This window comes from Molothrus aeneus, chromosome 26, assembly GCF_037042795.1.
Source record: "Molothrus aeneus isolate 106 chromosome 26, BPBGC_Maene_1.0, whole genome shotgun sequence".
NCBI classification, from domain to species: domain Eukaryota; kingdom Metazoa; phylum Chordata; class Aves; order Passeriformes; family Icteridae; genus Molothrus; species Molothrus aeneus.
Genome location: NC_089671.1, coordinates 962,501 through 980,990, shown reverse-complemented (window position 1 = coordinate 980,990; position 18,490 = coordinate 962,501). Strand labels below are relative to the sequence as shown.

The 18,490-nt window shown below is 57.3% G+C and overlaps 2 protein-coding genes across 3 annotated transcripts in view; both read right to left on the bottom strand.

The window, feature by feature from the left end:
• Positions 1-3,051: 3,051 nt before the first annotated feature.
• On the bottom strand, positions 3,052-7,338 carry CHMP6 (charged multivesicular body protein 6). Its single transcript, XM_066565854.1, has 8 exons — positions 7,244-7,338; positions 6,833-6,942; positions 6,257-6,344; positions 5,109-5,195; positions 4,952-5,017; positions 4,783-4,863; positions 4,501-4,555; positions 3,052-3,367 (listed from the first exon to the last, which is right to left on the bottom strand). The coding sequence occupies exons 1-8, from the start codon at positions 7,304-7,306 to the stop codon at positions 3,315-3,317; spliced, it is 603 nt and encodes a 200-aa protein (XP_066421951.1). The 5' UTR covers positions 7,307-7,338; the 3' UTR covers positions 3,052-3,314.
• Positions 7,339-8,306: 968 nt separating this feature from the next.
• Positions 8,307-18,490, bottom strand: part of RPTOR (regulatory associated protein of MTOR complex 1) — a 109,540-nt gene continuing 99,356 nt past the window's right edge. For both annotated transcript variants that reach the window (XM_066565814.1, XM_066565815.1), the window contains 5 exons: positions 16,333-16,460; positions 15,855-15,941; positions 13,963-14,079; positions 12,979-13,108; positions 8,307-10,605 (listed from right to left, as the gene is read on the bottom strand). In XM_066565814.1, coding sequence (XP_066421911.1) covers positions 10,537-10,605; positions 12,979-13,108; positions 13,963-14,079; positions 15,855-15,941; positions 16,333-16,460 — 531 coding nt within the window. In that variant the 3' untranslated portion in view covers positions 8,307-10,536. The remainder of the gene's footprint in view (positions 10,606-12,978; positions 13,109-13,962; positions 14,080-15,854; positions 15,942-16,332; positions 16,461-18,490) is intronic.

The following is an 18,490-nucleotide window of genomic DNA, read 5'->3' as shown; positions in this document are numbered from 1 at the left end:
CTGCTCCTGGGAATGCTGCTGGAATTCCCTGGCACTGTCACATTCCCTGTTCCCTGTCACTGTGCTGCGCCTGCCCGGGGCATTGTCCAGCGGCCAGAGCCTCTCCAGGGGGGCCAGGGCAGTGCCAGGGCCGTGCCAGTCCCTGTGCCAGGGCTGTGGGCTCCGGGGAGGGCTCTGGGCACTGCAGGGGCAGCCAAGGCAGGAGCTGAGGTTTGTTCCTCCTCTCCAGGGTTTATTTACCCACGAGCACGCTGCCTCCCCGCTCCTCTCGCTCAACATCTGGCCAAGTCAAACACAGCTGGAAGAGCTCCGTGTGCAGCCCTCCCGGCGGGGGCTGGCTCCCACCTCGCTGCTACAGCTGAGGGGCACGGGCAGTGCTAATTAAACACTCCAAACTCGGCACAGCTGCTTTCCCAGCGCCTGGCTGGCGCAGGCAGGGGGGTCTGGGCGCATCCCGCTGCTCCCTGCAGCAGGAGAGACCTAAATCCAGAGTAACAAGGGAGCAGCTGCTGCCCAAGCACAGCCAGAGGCTCAGAACAGCCCAGGTGGGGCCTCACCCTGCACTGGGTGTCCCCAGCCCCTGTGCCCGTTCCAGACAGGGGACAGTCACACACAGGGGCTCGGGGACGGCTGGGGCAGGGGATGGACAGCTCCACAGGGATGGAAGCACACAGTCCTACAGAGGGAGCTGAAATGGGATGGGACAGTTTGGTCCACGTGAGCCCTCGGTCTGGGCATGGAGTGCCTGTGGACCAGTTTGACAATTCCAGAGTATTTCTTACAAATCCCCTAATCTGGCCTTGCTGTAAACCCAAGGAGGGGAGGGCAGTGGCAGAGGCTCTCAAAAACCTCAGCCACACCAGGGCTGTGCCAGGACTGTCCCAGCACTGTCACCTCCCAGGGCCATCCAGGGCTGTTTGTGTCACACACGGAGCCCGCTCTGGAATCTCCTGCCCACATCTCTCCCAGGAGGAGCAGGGAGGAGCAAGGCAGCTCCTGCTCATCCAGAACACTCCCTGTGCAAACACGAGGCTGAAGAGGAGTCGGAGGAGCCACTGGAGCCATTTATTGTCACAGGACAGCCCCGGGGTCCCAGCCCGCTCCCGGCCCTTCCTCCAAGGAGCGCCGGCAGGAGCTGCTGGGGCAGCGATTGGCAGAGGGAGCTGCGGCCGAGCTGCTCCAGACCTTCCTGCTGGATCAGTGAATGGCCTCTCCACTGTGGCAACGACCGATGGAAGGAGCTGCATTAACCCCTTCAGCACCAGCCCTGCTCCCTCCTCCCCACACCCACGAGGAGTGCAGCCACCAGGGCCCGGCCCAGCCTTGGCACAGCGTCCCTGGGAGGGCTGGCTCATCTCTCCTGCTGCCAGGATGCTCACCAGACACAAAACCAGAGCACGGGAACTGCAGCACACCCTCCTCAGGCCTCTCCTGCGGCGATGCCAAGCCCAGGGAACAGGGATTTCCCAAAGCAGCAGCAGTGGAAGCTGCACTCCCAGGACAGATCCCTTCCAGCCCCTCCCGGGAGTGCCCTGCAGGGGAAGCAGGGCCACCCTGAACAGCCCAGCAGCCGCTGGCACGGGCTGAAGGAGCCCTGAAGGAGGAGAACTGCTCCTGGCAGCAGGGCTCTGGTGAAGCCAAGGCTCTCTCTGCTGGGAATGGGCAGCGTTGCAGCTCAGCCGGGACTGAGCAGGGAATGAAGCAGCGGCAGCAGAGCAGGAGCTGTCCCGGCAGGGCTGCAGCAGGGGCTGGCTGTCCCCATGGGGCTGGGGTACCTGTCCTGGCCTGTCCTGGCAGGGCTGGCTGTCCCCACGGGGCTGGGGTGAGCAAGGACACAGCCCTGGGATCATCCCATGCAGCTCCAGAGGCAGCAGCTGCTCTGGCAGCACCGTGCTGGTGTCAAACACAGGGCCAGGGACTGGGGGGCTGCTATGGAACATCAGTGAGGACACAGCAGTGGAAATGGGGGGGCACCAAGGCACTCACTGCCTTGGGGGCACACGAGGAGGAGGAGGATGCCCTGGCCAGTCTGTGGAACACAACAGAGAGGACATGGAGAGCACGACTGCACCCAGAGCTGCTGCTGGCCCAGCAGCACGGGGAGCACCCCAGTCCCTGGGGTCACTTTTAGTCTAGCACCAGATCCCAAAACCCCAATGACAACCCCACAAAGTCTCCAAGGACCCTCTGGTCCTTCTGCTGTCACAGAAATGCAGACGAAGGGTTGTGGCTTCAAGAACATAATAAATGAAGATCTGCAGTGTCCTGAAGAGCATCTGCAAGCTGGCAGGTGAGCTCGGTCCAAGAGCAGCCAGAGCTGCCACCACCTGGCTGCCAGCAGCGTCCCAGAGCCTTCAGCATCCCCGGGAGTCCTCAGAGGGGTTGGGGCTCCCTGAGCTGCTCCCAGAGCACTCTGGAGTGGTGATTTCTGCAGCTTCAGGCCCCGTGTCCACAGCAGCACCAGGAAACGTGTCCAGTCCCCGAGGAAACGTCCAGCAGGAGCAGCAGAGTCTGTGGGATCCATCATCCATCCCTGCCAAAGCTGAACTCTGGCACTGCAGCAGAGCCCACCAGGGAGGAATCCTGGCTCCTGATGGCTCCTGATGGCTCCTGATGGCTCCTGATGGCTCCTGATGGCTCCTGATGGCTCCTGACACGGGCAGGAGCTCCACGCTGGCATGGCAGGAGATTTCTGCCAGCCCAGGGCTGAACCCTGCCCAGGGCTGAACCCTGCCCGGCTCCTCAGCTCACAGCAGCTCAGAGCAGGGCTGAGCACCCAGGCTGAGCCTGGCCCAAACCAAACCCCAGCCTGGGGCTGGTGCTGTGTGAGCCAGGGGGGTCCAGCCCAGAGCTCCAGCACTGCCCGAGGGCAGCAGGACAGGGACACGGCCACCCCTGCACAGAGGGACACAGGAGAGAGCAGGGACAGAGGGACACAGACAGCAGAGTGCTCCACAGGCCTGTGCTCGCCCAGCACAAACATGATTTGGCCAGAGCAAAGGCAGACTGGCCACCAGAATCAAACCTACAGAGAAAAACTTTGGCTTTGGATGATTTAGAGTTGCTGTTTAATCCCGAGACAGCGCAGCTGAGTGAGTCTGGAGTTTAAGTTACAAAAAAAGAAAGCACTAGAAAATAATCTTGATACAAGAGCGATAATCAGCTGAGGCTCCCCACCCTGTGCAGGGAATCCTGCTCCACAATCCACCCAGCACAGCTGGGATGCTGCCAAGGCATTGCCTGCTCCCAGCCCACACTGGCAGGGCAAACTGTCCAGGGGGAAAGTTTGGAGGGGGAATCCCCAGCACTGGGAGTTAAGATGCTGCCACCAGCTCTGGCTTTGGCCTGTTCTTGATGGGTGACACTTCTGTGGAAGGAAAAGAAACTTGTTACAGAATCAGGGAATGCAAATATCCTGCAGCCATCTGCTGAGGAGGATCCAGGGCTCAGAGTCCACTCTGCACAGCACCTGAACTAAGAGAAATTGGTTATAAATAATCCCACATTCCCATGTGGAAATGCCCCTTTTTCACAGCACTGAAGAATTACAGACTTTCAGACCATGCCCAGCCCAGGGACAGATCCTGGGCAGGAGGAGGAGCAGGGCCAGCCCTGCCCTCACCCCTGGGCTGTTTTGTTTGGCCTCAGTGCTGACATCTGAGCCCTGTTTAGGAGTAAACAAGCTCCAAGGAAACCAGCCCCATTCCCCACATGCCAGATTGCTCCTGGGCAGATTCCACAGAGGGAAATGGCTTCTTCCAGCTCCTCTTTGCCCAGGCAGGGAGGTCCAGCTCCTGTGAGTGACAGCTCAGGGCTCTGCTGTCTCCTCTGTTCCAGGAGGAGTCTTCACTGAATTTTCAGCTCCTCAGCACAGACACCTGATGAATCCCTCCTTGCCAGGCAGGGCCACCAGGGCCTGTTTGGTCACTTTCTTAGTGAGCTCTCTCACTTCCCAGCTTCATTCCCACACAAATCCATCCACTGAGGCTTCAGATTGCTCAGGAACACTCAGGGACCACCAGCTGCGAGCTCTGACAATCCTGTGATCCTCATCCAGCTGCTTGCAAAGCACTGGGAAGTGAGGTGGGAAGGGCTCCAAGTCATGCCAAGGCTCAGGGAAATGCAGTGCTGTGCAGGGTGAGTCCAGCATCCACAAAACACCCTGAGCTGTGTGATGGGACCAGCCCAGGGCTGTGGAAGGAAGGAATTCCTGCTGGAGCCTCCTGAAGGAATGAGGTGCCTCAGGGCAGGAGGTGCCTCAGGTACAGGATGTGACAGGGCCAGCAGGTGTCACCCAGGGAGCTCCCCAAGGCAATGCCAGATGCTGAGGTGGCATTGCTCCAGCGAGAGGAGCCTGGGGTGCTCCTGCAGCGAGGGCTCAGCTGGGCCTGTCCCACTCCAGGAGCTGCTGTCCCCTCCCTTCCCCCAGGACACTCACACTGGGACAGGGGCTCAGGGCACTGGAGCACCCGAAGCCAAAGCTGTGCAAGGAGAACATACCTGGGATCTTCTCTGGGAGTGGCTCTGAAGGAACTTCTGGGAGCTCCAACTGTTCCTGCAAGGACACGACAGACAATGTGTCACACATGTCACAGCTGGGGCAAGCACGGGGGACAATGGCCCACATCTCCCCTAGAGGAGCTCTGAGAGCAGCAAAAAGGGGGGACAATGGCCCACATCTCCCCCAGACTGAGCTCTGAGAGTAGCAAAAAGGTGCTTTAACTGCTGCTAAAAACAGCTTTCTGAAAATGGGGATTTTAACCACAAAAACATCAACCCCACCTGAGTAATAGCATTTAATTCTTCTAGAATGGCATCTTCATCCTCCTCAGTCAGGCTGCCAGCCAGGAGCTCGTCTATTTGCTGCGGGGGAGAGGGAAGGACATCACACCTCAGCCTGGTGGGTGAGTGCCCAGCCCAGCAGCTCTGTGCCAGCCCCCCATGCACGCACCCTCTGGTACTCCACAGCATCCTGGGTCTCTCCTATTATCCTTTCCACCTCTTCTATGGACATAACCTGAAGGGCAGAGCCAAAGTCCAGGTGTGGGAGGGGCCAGCAGGGAGGCAGCTGCAGCCAGGCCCCTCTGAAGTGCCCCAGCCACGGGTACCTGGTGCATTTTGTTCAGACACTCGTTGCCTATCTTGAGGCCCTCGATGACCTTCATTTCAATCTGGGTGAATTCAATGTCCTGGACCTGCAGTGGGAAGGAGAAAGGGAAGAAGAGCCTGTGACACCTTGGCCAGGCATGGCTCAGGCTGCCCTGTGAACCCTGCAGGGATTAACAGACATGGTGTGACCGTGTTCACAGGGGTGCCAGGATGAGGGAACAAAGGAGGATCTGACTCCATGGTTCAGAAGGCTTGATTTATTATTTTATGATATATATTACATTAAAACTATACTAAAGGAATAGAAGAAAGGATTTCATCAGAAGACCGGCTAAGAACAGAAAAAGAAAGAATGATAACGAAGGTTTGTGGCTCAGACTCTCTGTCTGAGCCAGCTGGGCTGTGATTGGCCATTAATTAGAAACAATCACATGAGCCCAATCCCAGATGCACCTGTTGCATTCCACAGCAGCAGATAATCAATGATTACATTTTGTTCCTGAGGCCTCTCAGCTTCTCAGGAGGAAAAATCCTAAGGAAAGGATTTTTCATAAAAAAAAGACATGGGGATGTGGCAGCTGGGGACAGAGGTGGCCTTGGCAGTGCTGGGGAACAACTGGGCTCAGAGGGCTCTTCCCACCTAAATAATGCCATGGCTGCCACTCTTAGGCACACACAGGCTGCCAGGGCCACAGAGAAGCTGCAAGGAGCAATCAGTGGAACCCTTCAGTGCTGTCAGTGGCACCAGCAGCAGGAAATATCCACACAAAAAGCTCAGCCCAGGAAGCTGCACCAGCAGGTCCAACAGCCCTTGAGGTGATTTCACCAGATTTTCCAGCTGCCAGCCCCAGCTGAGACCTCCCCAAACCCAAACACATCCAGTTCTGAAATGACAGGGCTGACACAAGCCAGGAAGGCCCCAGTGCAGCCATCCCCCCTGTGAGTAACATTTCAGCAATTTCCAAACCACACATTTAGTAGGGAACCTGCAGTTTTAAACACATCACTCTGTGACTCCAGGGAAAATTGTGGTTCACACACAATTTTGGAGACATTTGCCCTTGGACAGAGGCTGAACACCTGCTAGCTGGAATGGAATGGAATTCCAGGGGATCCCCACCCCAGGAGAGCCCCAGGCCTGGCTCACCATCCGCTCCAGGTTGCTGATCTGGTTCTCTGTTTTATCCAGCAGCTGCTCCTGGTACCGTTTCTTCTTCAGCAGGAGCATGGCTTTCCTGAGGGACACAGAGGGATGAAGCAACTGGAGCCCAAAGGAGCCACCACAGCCACACTTGTTCCGTGCTTCTGCTAAAAGGGGACAACTCGTGTGGAGCTGAATTGGCAGCCTGGACCTGCTCCTGTGAGCAGCAAGGATGAGCAAAGTGGGTATTGGGAATAAATCCTGCTCTGGGAGGGTGGGCAGGAGCTGGGGCTGCCCCTGGATCCCTGGCAGTGCCCAAGGCCAGGCTGGGCAGGTGCGGAACACCCTGGGGCAGTGGAAGGTGTCCCTGCCATGGCAAGGGTGGTGGCATGGGATGGGCTTTGAGGTCCCTCCAACCCAAACCCATCCCGATTCCCCCAGCGCAGCGGGAATGGGAATTAAAATATTGGGAATGGGAATTGATTAAAATATCGGGAATGGGGATAAGTGTCACCTCCCGGTGACACCCTGGTGGTGGCACTGTCCCCCTGTCCCCCCGGCCCCGGTGACCCTGTCCCTCACTCTTTCTTGCCGTCCCGGAGCAGCTGCCGGGCCAGCGCCCGCTCCCGCTCCAGCCCCAGGCTCAGCCGCTTCTGGTACTGCCGGAGCTTGTCCCGCTGCTGCTTCAGTTGCTGCGGGACAGACGGACAGGGGGACGGACAGGGGTCACAGCTCAGCCCTGACAGCTCCACGCCCCCTCCAGCACCGCCGTTCCCCAGCCCGGTCTGTCCCTGCCGTGTCAGCGACAGCACCGGGGGTCCCTCAGCCCCAGCACGGCCCGGTCCGTCCCGCTCTCTCCCCACTCCCCGGCACGGCCCGGTCCATCCCCCCGGTCCCCGGTCCGGTTCGGTCCGTGCCCCCGCTCCCCAGCCCGGCCCGGTCTGTCCCGCTCTCTCCCCACTCCCCGGCCCGGCCCGGTCCATCCCCCCTCACCAGCACGGCCCGGTCCTGCTCCGTGACGCGGCTCCGCCGTTTCCGCCCGAACAGGTTCCCCATGGCCGCTCCTGCCCGGCCCGGCCCGGCCCGGCCCGCCCCCGACGGCGGCCGCGAGGGGCCCGGCCCCGCACAACGCGCAGCGAGCGCGGCAGTACCGGGAGAGAAGCGCTGGGGGGCGCGCTGGGGACGGGAATATCGGGAATGGGAATGATTAAAATAATATCGAGAATGGGAATTAATTAAAATAATATCGGGAATGGGAACGATTAAAATAATATCGGGAATGGGAATTAATTAAAATAATCGGGAATGGGAATTAATTAAAATAATATCGGGAATGGGAATGATTAAAATAATATCGGGAATGGGAATTAATTAAAATAATCGGGAATGGGAATTAAAATATCGGGAATGGGGATAATGATATCGGGAATGGGAATTAATTAAAATAATATCGGGAATGGGAATTAAAATATCGGGAATGGGGATAATATCAGGAATGGGGATAATGATATCGGGAAGGGAGGTAATAATTTCGGGAAAGGGAATAATAATAATAATACCAGGAATGGGGATAATGACATTGGGAATCGGAATAATAATGTCGGGAATTAGGATAATTATATCGGAATGGGAATAAAAGTATTGGGAATGGGGATAATAATATTGGGAATGTAGATAATAATCTAGGGAATGGGGATAATATGGGGAGTGGGATGTAGGGAAGAGGATCTAGGAGATGGGAGGTATGGAGGGAGGCTGCAGGGGTTGGGGTTACAGGGATAACTCTGATTTACTCCCAGAGTGATAGAATTGTTTGGGGTGGAAGAGCCCCCAAGCCCATGGTGTCCCTGGCACTGCCAGGATCCACGGATCCCTCTGGCTGCAGCCAGTGCCCAGAGCTGCATTTGCCCCCTGGCACTGCCATTGCTGCTGGCACACTCATCTGTCACCAACACCCCCTCTGTGCTCAGCCAGACCCCGAGCCCTGCACCCCAAAACCCACCTGGCTCCTCCTGGGCCTCCCCCAGCCCCACAGAAGGATCCTCACACCAGGAAGTGTTTCTGCATTTATTTTTTATTAACCATTTATTTGTCTGTAATCGTTTTTACTCTCACATTACAATCGTGTGGGGGTTTTTATATAATTTTTTTAAACTTTATTTTTGTAAAATAAATAGAGATAAGTGAACTTTTAAGGTAGGACGCTCTCCAGACCCTTGGTTAAACTCTGTGATCCCATGATTGAATCTCTGCATCAGACCTGTGGAAGCACAGTCCACACACGCTCAGGTAAAAGCCCAAAATTTCCTTAAAATTCCCCATCCTGGGCGTGGGGCTGCACCAGAGCCAGGCAGGAGCAGCAGCTCCCACATGCCAGGAATGTCCTGTTCCTTTCACAAACACACTGATACGAGTTAAAAATCCATTTTTTTTTTGAAGCTGTGAATGTTAAGGGTTACGTGAGATCCCAAACTCTGCTCCCACCCCCGTGGGCAGCCCGGGACGAGGCACAGCTCTGTTAGACCATAATTAACTCTGGGTAACTTACACGTGGGTTTTTAGGTAGTTTTGGAGTTTCAAGCCTTTGATTGGTTATCCTGGGATGGCGGGGATGGTGCTCAGGGCACCGACATCAGCTCCATGCCATGCCTGGGACCTCTCCAGGCAGAGCCCCCTGAGCCTGGGGGGCACACAGGGACCCGGTGCCAGGGCCAGCAGCAGCACGGGGGGCATGGGGCAGCCAGGGCCAGCACAGGGCCAGAGGCTCTGAGCCCTTCTCTCACTGCATCATCCCCTCTGCACAGCTGGCAGAGAGCTCTGAGCCCTTCTTGCACAGGGACAGAGGGGATCTGAGCCCGTCTCTCACTGCATTCCCCCTGCACAGCCGGCAGTTCAGAGGGTTCTGAGCCCTTCCCTCACTGTGTTTCCCTCAGTTCCCTGACAGAGGGTTCTGAGCCCTTCCCTCAGTGCATTCCCCCTGCACAGCTGGCAGTTCAGAGGGGTTCTGAGCCCTTCCCTCAGTGCATTCCCCCTGCACAGCCGGCAGTTCAGAGGGTTCTGAGCCCTTCCCTCACTGTGTTTCCCTCAGTTCACTCACAGAAGGTTCTGAGCCCTCCCCTGACTCTGCTGGAGCCTGCAGATCCCGTGGCACTGCTGGGGGAGCACTGGCAATTCCTGCAGTGAGTTCTGCCCCTGTCCCTTGGCTGTGCTCTGCCTTCCCACACCCATCCCCAGCCCCAGAAGGGATCCCAGGGCACAAAACATTCATTATTCAGACATGGAAGGTGCAGAGATGGAGCAGGCCTTGCCTGGACAGCTGGGATGAGGGAGCTCAGAGCTGCCTTCCTCCTCCTCCTCCTCCTCCTCGCCATTCTCCGTGCCCAGGTGCTCCCATGCCTGCTCCCAGAGGGGCAGGTGAGCCCCAGCCATGGTGTGCAGCTCTGGGTGCCCAGTCCTGGCCTCTCCTGGTGCCCAGCAGCCGTGGAGAGCACAGGGAGCAGGATGGGCACAGCTCTGTGGCTGTGCAGGGGGCACAGGGACAGTGGCAGCAGTGCCCGAGGTGCCCCCAGCTCCCCACGGGCACCCTGGGCCTGGCTGGAAGGTGGTGACACCACTGAAGCGCTCCAGGCTCGCTGGGACGTCGGAGATCTTCGCTCCCTTTCTGCCCTCCTCTTCCTCACACGCAGCTTTATGGTGTGGGACGTCCTGCCCTGCTCCTGCCATCTCCCTGAGCCCCTTCCTGCGGGACCCCTGCCTGCCCAGGCCACCAGGTCCCCTCTGTCCTTGCTTCCAGGGAGAGCAGGTGCAGGCAGGAGGAGGAGGAGGAGGAGGAGGAGGAGGGTCATGCTGCCCTGCTGGGGTGGCTGCCCTGGCCCAGCAGCTGGGTTTGGCACAGGGTTGGCAGCAGCTGGAGGGTCCTGTGGAGCTGGAGGTGAGTCCTGACAGTCCTTGAAGAACCCACACTGCAGCAAAACAAGGAACAAAGACTAAAACGAGACCCTTCTCAAGGGCGTTGCCTCATCCAAGTCCTTTGGAGCTCAGGAGCCGTGTTTCTGACAGAGAAGCCAACCACTGGAAACAAAAATAAATGTTCCTTTTCTGTAGCTTTGAGAGGATATAGCTGGAAAACAAAACAAAACAAAACCAGGAGATTGTCTCTTCCCCTTGTCAAACCCATCAGTAGCTAAGTCAGAAAACAAATGTTCAAGTTATGGGGTGCAGCAGCAGCCAACACGAAACATTCAAGTCGATGATTTCTCTATGTACAGGAGCCCCCCCTGGGGCCGTCATCTGATCCTCTTCTCCACCGAGTACACCGAGATGTAGAAGTCATTGCTGCCGACGGCCAGGTGGGGCTGCGGGAGAGCAGAGGGACAAAGGGACACGGTCACACCTGGCCCGGGCTGGGGGAGCCCGCAGGGATCACCCACAGCGACCGGCCAGGACACCCCTCCTGTCCTAGGGTGACACATCCCACCCTGTGCGTCCCGGGGCAGCTCCAGGGATGGGCACGGCAACCCTGCCTGGGCAGTGCCAAGCCCTGAGCCCCTTTCCATGGGGCAATTCCTGCGGTGCCCACCCTGAGCTGCCCTGGCCCAGCCTGAGGCCGTTCCCTCTGCTCCTGTCCCTGTTCCCTGGAGCACAGCCCGACCTGGGGCTGTGCCCTCCTGGCAGGAGCTGTGCAGAGCCACAGGGGCCCCCTGAGCCTCCTTTGCTCCAGGCTGAGCCCCTGCCCAGCTCCCTCAGCCCCTCCTGGGGCTCCATTCCCTTTCCAGCTCCCTCAGCCCCTCCTGGGGCTCCATTCCCTTCCCAGCCCCTTCCCAGCTCCCTCAGCCCCTCCTGGGGCTCCATTCCCTTCCCAGCCCCTGCCCAGCTCCCTCAGCCCCTCCTGGGGCTCCATTCCCTGCCCAGCTCCCTCCTGTGACCCACTCCAAGGTCCAGCTGTGGAGCAGTGACAGGCACAGGTGACAGTGACCCAGCTGCTCCACAGCTCTGCAGGAGTTATAGGCCCATTTCAGCCACAGGAGAAAATTATGGGCACTATTAGTTGCCAACTGCCAACATAATTTCCCTAACTGACTGCAAATCTGCTCGTTAGGAGCCATGGCTGGGCTGAAAATGAGAATTTCCTGCAGTGAGGGGACCTGGCCCCTCCGGACAGGGCTTTGCTTTGCTTGTTTAAAGAGCAAAGTGCTCTTCCCATTACATATTAAATATTTGTGAGCTGATCTGCAGGTTTCTAAAATAACTCTTGTTATTTAAATGGATGTTTTCCCATCCATTCATTGTTTTCTCAGGTTTTCCAGCTCCTCCACTTATTCTCCTCCCTGGGTGTGCAAAGTCCACTACACACATGGGACCTCCCCCCTCCCTGAGCAGCACCCAGGTTCTCTGTGGAAGCACTGCAGAGCCCCTCAGCCGGGCCAGACTCCAGAATCTCCTTTTGTTCTGCCCCATTCCAGCTGTGCCAGACTCCAGAATCTCCTTTTGTTCTGCCCCATTCCAGCTGTGCCAGACTCCAGAATCTCCCTCTGCTCTGCCTCATTCCAGCTGTGCCAGACTCCAGAATCTCCTTTTGTTCTGCCTCATTCCAGCTGTGACAGACTCCAGAATCTCCTTCTGTTTCATTCCAGCTGTGACTCTGGAATCTCCTGCTCTACCTCACTCCAGCTGTGAGATTCCAGACCCCAGAATCTCCTTCTGTTCTGCCTCATTCCAGCTGTCCCAGCTCATGCCTTTAATTCCCACAGCTCTCCCATTTTCCTGAGGTGCACTTTCACTTCCTGAGGTGAGAGCAGCCCAGTGAGGCAGCTGGGAGTGAACAAGCCCAGGAATTCAGGAATCTGGGGAGCGCTGCTGGCACCTCGGACAGCTCCCGGGGCTGGGATGGGGCTGCAGCTCAGCTGGACGGGCTCGGGAGCTGCTGGAACCAGGGAGGGACAGCTCCCCTCACCCTGGGGCTGCTGGATCCTGCACAGCTGGGCTGGGACAGCTCCCCTCAGCCCAGAACTGCTGGATCCTGCAGGGCTGGGCTGGGACAGCTCCCCTCATTCCAGAACTGCTGGATCCTGCAGGGCTGGGACAGCTCCCCTCAGCCCAGAACTGCTGGATCCTGCACAGCTGGGATGGGACAGCTCCCCTCAGCCCAGAACTGCTGGATCCTGCAGGGCTGGGCTGGGACAGCTCCCCTCATTCCAGAACTGCTGGATCCTGCAGGGCTGGGACAGCTCCCCTCAGCCCAGAACTGCTGGATCCTGCACAGCTGGGCTGGGACAGCTCCCCTCATTCCAGAGCTGCTGGATCCTGCAGGGCTGGGATGGGACAGCTCTCCTCATTCCAGAGCTGCTGGATCCTGCAGGGCTGGGCTGGGACAGCTCCCCTCATTCCAGAACTGCTGGATCCTGCAGGGCTGGGCTGGGACAGCTCCCCTCAGCCCAGAGCTGCTGGATCCTGCAGGGCTGGGCTGGGACAGCTCCCCTCATTCCAGAGCTGCTGGATCCTGCAGGGCTGGGCTGGGACAGCTCCCCTCATTTCAGAGCTGCTGGATCCTGCAGGGCTGGGCTGGGACAGCTCCCCTCATTCCAGAGCTGCTGGATCCTGCAGGGCTGGGCTGGGACAGCTCCCCTCATTCCAGAACTGCTGGATCCTGCACAGCTGGGCTGGGACAGCTCCCCTCAGCCCAGGGGGGTCCCTGTGCCACCCCACCATGGCAGCAGCAGGGTACAGACCCAGTGGGGGTGGAAGGCCAGGCAGCTGATGGCTCCCACTCTCTGGCCCATGAAGCCATCGTAGTACTTGATGTTGTTGATGAGCTCCCCGTTGCCGTTGTAGATGGCAGTGAACTGGTTCATGGAGCCGCTGGAAGGGAAGGGACACAACTGGAGTCACTGGGAGTGCTGGGAGGGGACAAAACTGCTGCTGCAAAATGGCTGAGCTGTGTGCCAGGCCATGTCCCCGAGTGGGAGAGCACTGACCGGTGGCCAGAACCACAGTGGACACCTGGGACAGGAAAACACAGAGAACTGATGCCCAAACACAGCCAGAGCACCCCAAACAGGCTGTGGAGCAGCTGCTGGTCCCCAGGCACAGCCCACAAACACAGAACAGGGACCTGGTGTCCAGGGTTCACTGAGGGGTAAAACAGGGGTAAAGCTCCTGAGCAGCAAGCACAGGAAAGAAGCTGCACTGCTGGGGTGGGGTTAAAAACAGTACAGCCAACAGCACCCCATGAATGGTGCCTGTGGAGACAAATCATCCTCTCCAGGGATCATGGAATGGCTGGGGTCGAGAGAGACCTTAAATCATCCTCTCCAGGGATCATGGAATGGCTGGGGTCGAGAGAGACCTTAAATCATCCTCTCCAGGGAATGGCTGGGGTTGAGAGAGACCTCAAAGCCCATCTTGTTCCACCCTCTCTCATGGCAGGGACACCTCCCACTGTCCCAGGTGCTCCCAGCCCCATCCAACCTGGCCTGGGACACTGCCAGGGATCCAGGGGCAGCCCCAGCTTCACTGGGCACCTGTGCCAGGGCCTGCCCACCCTCCCAGGAAGGATTTCCCCAGTGTCCCATGTACCCCTGCCCTCTGGCAGTGGGAAGCCATTCCCCCTCATCCCAGCACTCCAGGCCCTGCTCCCTCCCTGTGATCCCCCTGGATCCCCCCTGTGCTCCCTGCAGAGCTCCCTGAGCTGCAGGGATGGCAGCAGCACTCACCAAGCAAACAGGTTGGCCTGGGGGTGGATGTCCAGGGCCGTGAGCCCCTTGACAATCTGCAGCACCTTCATGGACTCGGGCATGCGGGGGTCGAAGAAACGCACGTCCCCATTGACACTGCAACAACACAGAGCCAGCCTGGGACACAGCAACAGAGCCCCAGAGCCCCAGAGCCAGCCTGGGACACAGCAACAGAGCCCCAGAGCCCCAGAGCCAGCCTGGGACACAGAAACAGAGCCCCAGAGCCAGCCTGGGACACAGCAACAGAGCCCCAGAGCCCCAGAGCCAGCCTGGGACACAGAAACAGAGCCCCAGAGCCCCTAGAGCCACAGGCAATGCAGCTGTGGGGCTGCCCGTGGGCCAAACTCATCCATGGGGCACTGGGAGAGGGAACAGACACGGCTGGGTTCCACCAGGGCCAGGATCTGATCCCACCCACAGCATGTTCTGTGCTGAGGGAACAGCTGGGAGTGACCCCAGAGTGCTGATCCCACAGTGCTGATCCCAGAGTGCTGATCAATCACTGCTGATCCCACACTGCTGATCCCAAATTGCTGATCCCAAATTGCTGATCAATCATTGCTGATCCCTCACTGATCCCACACTGCCTCTCTCAGTCCCAGCCCATTGCTGAGTGTGCCCTCCCTGCTCTGGCACACCCAGTACACCCAGCCCCAAATTCCTGCTGCTTTGCACAGCAGGAAATTGCCTTGGGAAGCTGCAAGCAGAGGGGATGTGCTGGTGGCACCCCTCACCCCAAAAGTGTCTGGACACCAGGACCTCACCAAGTCCTGCCATTTTTTCCTTGGATTTTGCTGCCAGCTGAAGCAGGGGGAACTGGGAGGAGCTGGGAGGGAGGTGGCTCAGCTCCCCAGCCTGAGCTCCTCTGACCTTTTGGAGGCCAACATTCCCTCCCAGCCCTGCAGCCCCAGGAGCAGCTCCCGGGCTGGAAGGGCTCTGAGGAGAGGGCACTGCCAGCCCTCAGCCCTGGGCACAGGGACCTGACCCCTGGAGCTGCTGGAGGAGCTTATGGACAGGAAGATTAAAAACTCCAATATGGGAGCTCGACAAATCTGGCAGCTGCATCAAATAATCCCCTGTTTGAAAATCTTAATACATTTTTGCTGGCCCATCCCCCGCCTCAGGAATGTTCTGAATCCCAGAAAATTATGTTTTGTTTCCATTTTCTAATCAAGAGAAAGAGGCTCTTTGTGTGCAAACGGTGGCTTTGTGACAATAAATTCTGTTCTGCTGCTCCTTAATGGCCAAATCAGTACCTGCTGCTCTGGCTGCAGTATTTACCAGGCAGCAGGGATGGATTTAGGGAATTGCACAGGAATCCTGCCCAGGAATGTGCCTGCCAGATGCACCTTCCACCTTCTTGTTCCCTCCCAGATGTCCCCACGGAGCTGTTGGCAGTGAAGCCCCCTCAGCACAAGATATTCACAGCCAGTTCCTGCTCCCTCCCTTTCCCCTCACACCCCTGGTGATTCCAGCTCCTTTTCACCCCCAGTCCCCCCCAGCAGAGCCCCACATCCCTCCTGCCTCCCTCCACCCAGCCTGGAGCAGGAGGTGATCACTGAAGCACACGCCAGAGCCCTGAGCTTCACCCTGCCAGCTGCTGGAGCACCAGGGACAAACTTGAGGGGAAAATGAAACTGTGAGTGTGGCAAAGAGCCCCAGGGAAAACCAAAAAACCAAACTGTGAGTGTGGCAGGAGAAAACCAAACTGTGAGTGTGGTAGGAAAAACCAAACTGTGAGTGTGGTAGGAAAAACCAAACTGTGAGTGTGGTAGGAGAACACCAAACTGTGAGTGTGGCAAACAGACCCAGGGAAAACCAAAAAACCAAACTGTGAGTGTGGCAAACAGCCCCAGGAGAGCTCCCTGTACCTGACACTCATGATGTTGCCCTCGGGGTGCTTCTGCAGGTAAGCCTTCACCACCCAGGCTGTGTGCTCACGGTAGGTCATGACACGGCTGGGGACAAAGGGACACGTGAGAGGGGAGAGGGAAAAAAGGGGAAGGGAAAAAGGGGGAAGGAAAAGGGGAAAGGGAAAAGGGAAAAGGGGAAAGGGAAAGGAAAAGGGGGAAAGGAAAAGGGGAAAGGAAAAAGGGAACGGAAAAAAAGGGGAAAGGAAAAAGGGGAAAGGAAAAGGGGAAAGGCAATTTCAAGGAAAGGAAAGGAAACTTCAAAGAAAGGAAATTTCAAGGTAATTTCAAGGAAAGGAAAGGAAATTTCAAAGAAAGGAAAGGAAATTTCAAGGAAAGGAAATTTCAAGGAAAGGAAAGGAAATGTCAAGGAAATGTCAAGGGAAGGAGAAGGGGCAGAGGGAGGGCCCGGGCCCGGGCAGGAAGGGGTTACCAGTACCATTCGCTCAGGGCCATCCTCCTGTCGAAGACGCGGATGGAGCCGTCGCCCAGCCCCGCCACGATGAGCGAGCGGTGGGAGTCGCAGGACAGGCTGGTGACACAGCTGTCAGCTCCCGTGGGAATGTCCTGCGGCACACACACGGACAGACACACAGACACACAGACAGACAGCACCGTGTTGGTCACACAGCTGGACACACAGTGGGTGCCATGGCACAGAGAGAGAGAAACGCAAGCGTTCCCCACAGCGGCTCTGGGAACTTTCGGGAGCTGTAAGGATGCGATCACTTGTTAAGTACAGACCATCTGCAGGTGTTTTTCTGCTCTGCTCTTCTCAAGGACGGTGGGGGAGGAAGGTGTTTTTGTTACCAACCAACCAAACGGAATGGATGGTGTCACTGTGAACCACACAGTTCTCTTGAATAAAGCCCTCTTTGCTCTATCTACAGTCCTGCCTCTCACCCGCTCCTGTGTCACTCTCAGAGCAGGAGTGACATGGACACACTGAGCTTAGGTGACAGCAGCCAGAGTTCATTGATGGACACCCCCTTTTAGGGGGGATTCAGAGTTCTGGTGCTTGAGCCCTTGGCTGGTTGGGTTCCTAACACTGCTCAGCGCATTGGCTGGGGGATGGATGTCTGCCTGGAGGATTGAATGGAGTTTCTGGTTTAAGTTCCAATCTGACTCATCACTGTCTTACCTGGGGCCTCGTTCACTTCTGTTTTTTACCAAACTAGGCTGGGAGCTGGGGTCTGTCATGGCCAATTTCATCTGTTCAGCTTCCAGACCTGCTGCAGCTGTGACACTCAGGGCCCTGAGCCGAGGTCCTGCCCCATCCCCACTCTCACACTGAACAGGGTGAGGCAGCCCTGGTGCCCCAGAGGGACACTGAGCCCCTGGCACAGCCCCAGAGCCAGGCAGGCAGTGCTGTGCCTCCTGTCCCTGCTGTGGCACGTGTGACAGGGACACCCAGAGCATCCCATGAGAGACCTGTGCTGGGAACGGGACGTGGCAAAGGCAGCTGGAGCTGCAGGGCCAGCTCTGCTGGGAACACACCGGGCACCCACGCTGCCACTGCCCCCTTTTTACTTCTGGAGGCAAAAGAATTTGTCAGAATAATCCCCGTGCCTGCTGGGAGGAAAAACACTTTGTTAAAACCGGCAAAAAGAAGCTGAGCAGCGCTGCAAAAACAGGAATGAGAACGATGGAATGGGCTGGGAGGGACAGGTTGGGAGGGACCTTAGAGCCCCTCAGCACTGTGAAAACAGGAATGACAATGATGGAATGGGCTGGGTTGGGAGGGACAGGTTGGGAGGGACCCTAAAGCCCCTCAGCACTGTGAAAACAGGAATGAACGATGGAATAGGCTGGGTTGGGAGGGACAGGTTGGGAGGGACCCTAAAGCCCCTCAGCACTGTGAAAACAGGAATGAACGATGGAATAGGCTGGGTTGGGAGGGACCTTACAGCCCCTCTCATCCCACCCCTGCCAGGGCACAGCTTCCAGGGCTGGGCAGGAGCCGCAGGAGCTCATCCCAAACCTCACTCCTGCTTTGCCCCGGTGCGGGTTCACCCCTGGAGCCGCTGCTCCAGCCTGGGACAGGCACCAGGGCTGGGGCTGCTGCAGCCTCTGCCCAGCCCAGCTCCTCCTTTGAAGCAGCAGCACTCAGCAGAAGTGCAAATGAAGCGCTTGTTCCCCCAGCGCTGCCAGAGGTGTGGGTTTCTGTAGTTCAAAGAGGGAGGCGCCTTTATCTGCCTCGATTATCGCTGCTCTTTGTGCTGATTCTCACTTTCCCAGGCACTGAGTCAGGAAGTTCCAATCACTTGAATTTCAACACCCAATCTTTGCAATTAAAAAAAGAAACAACGTGTTTTTAGATACTTTCGGTGCATCATTAATCATCATCATTTAAAAGATGTTCGCCTCCTGGATTTTGCCGCTCCCTAATTTGCATAGAAAAAAATAATATGTGAAAGTAATTAAGATGAACAGAGGCTTAATTATCCTGCATCGCAGGGTCAAAGTGTCGCAATTAATGTTCATCCAAGGGTAATTAATTTCGAGAAGCTTTGAAAACTCCACTTCCTTTTCATTCCAGCATGGTGCCTCCATTCTCACCCACCACCTGCTTCTCCTTGGGATTTCTGAGAAACTCC

Coding starts and splice junctions, on each gene's coding strand:
- CHMP6 (XM_066565854.1), bottom strand. CDS start 7,306: ATGGGGAACCTGTTCGGGCGGAAACGGCGGAGCCGCGTCACGGAGCAG. Junction 5,196..6,256: donor TCAGCAACCTGGAGCGGATG/GTGAGCCAGGCC, acceptor TTCCCACTGCAG/GTCCAGGACATTGAATTCAC. Junction 4,556..4,782: donor AATTAAATGCTATTACTCAG/GTGGGGTTGATG, acceptor GTGTCCTTGCAG/GAACAGTTGGAGCTCCCAGA.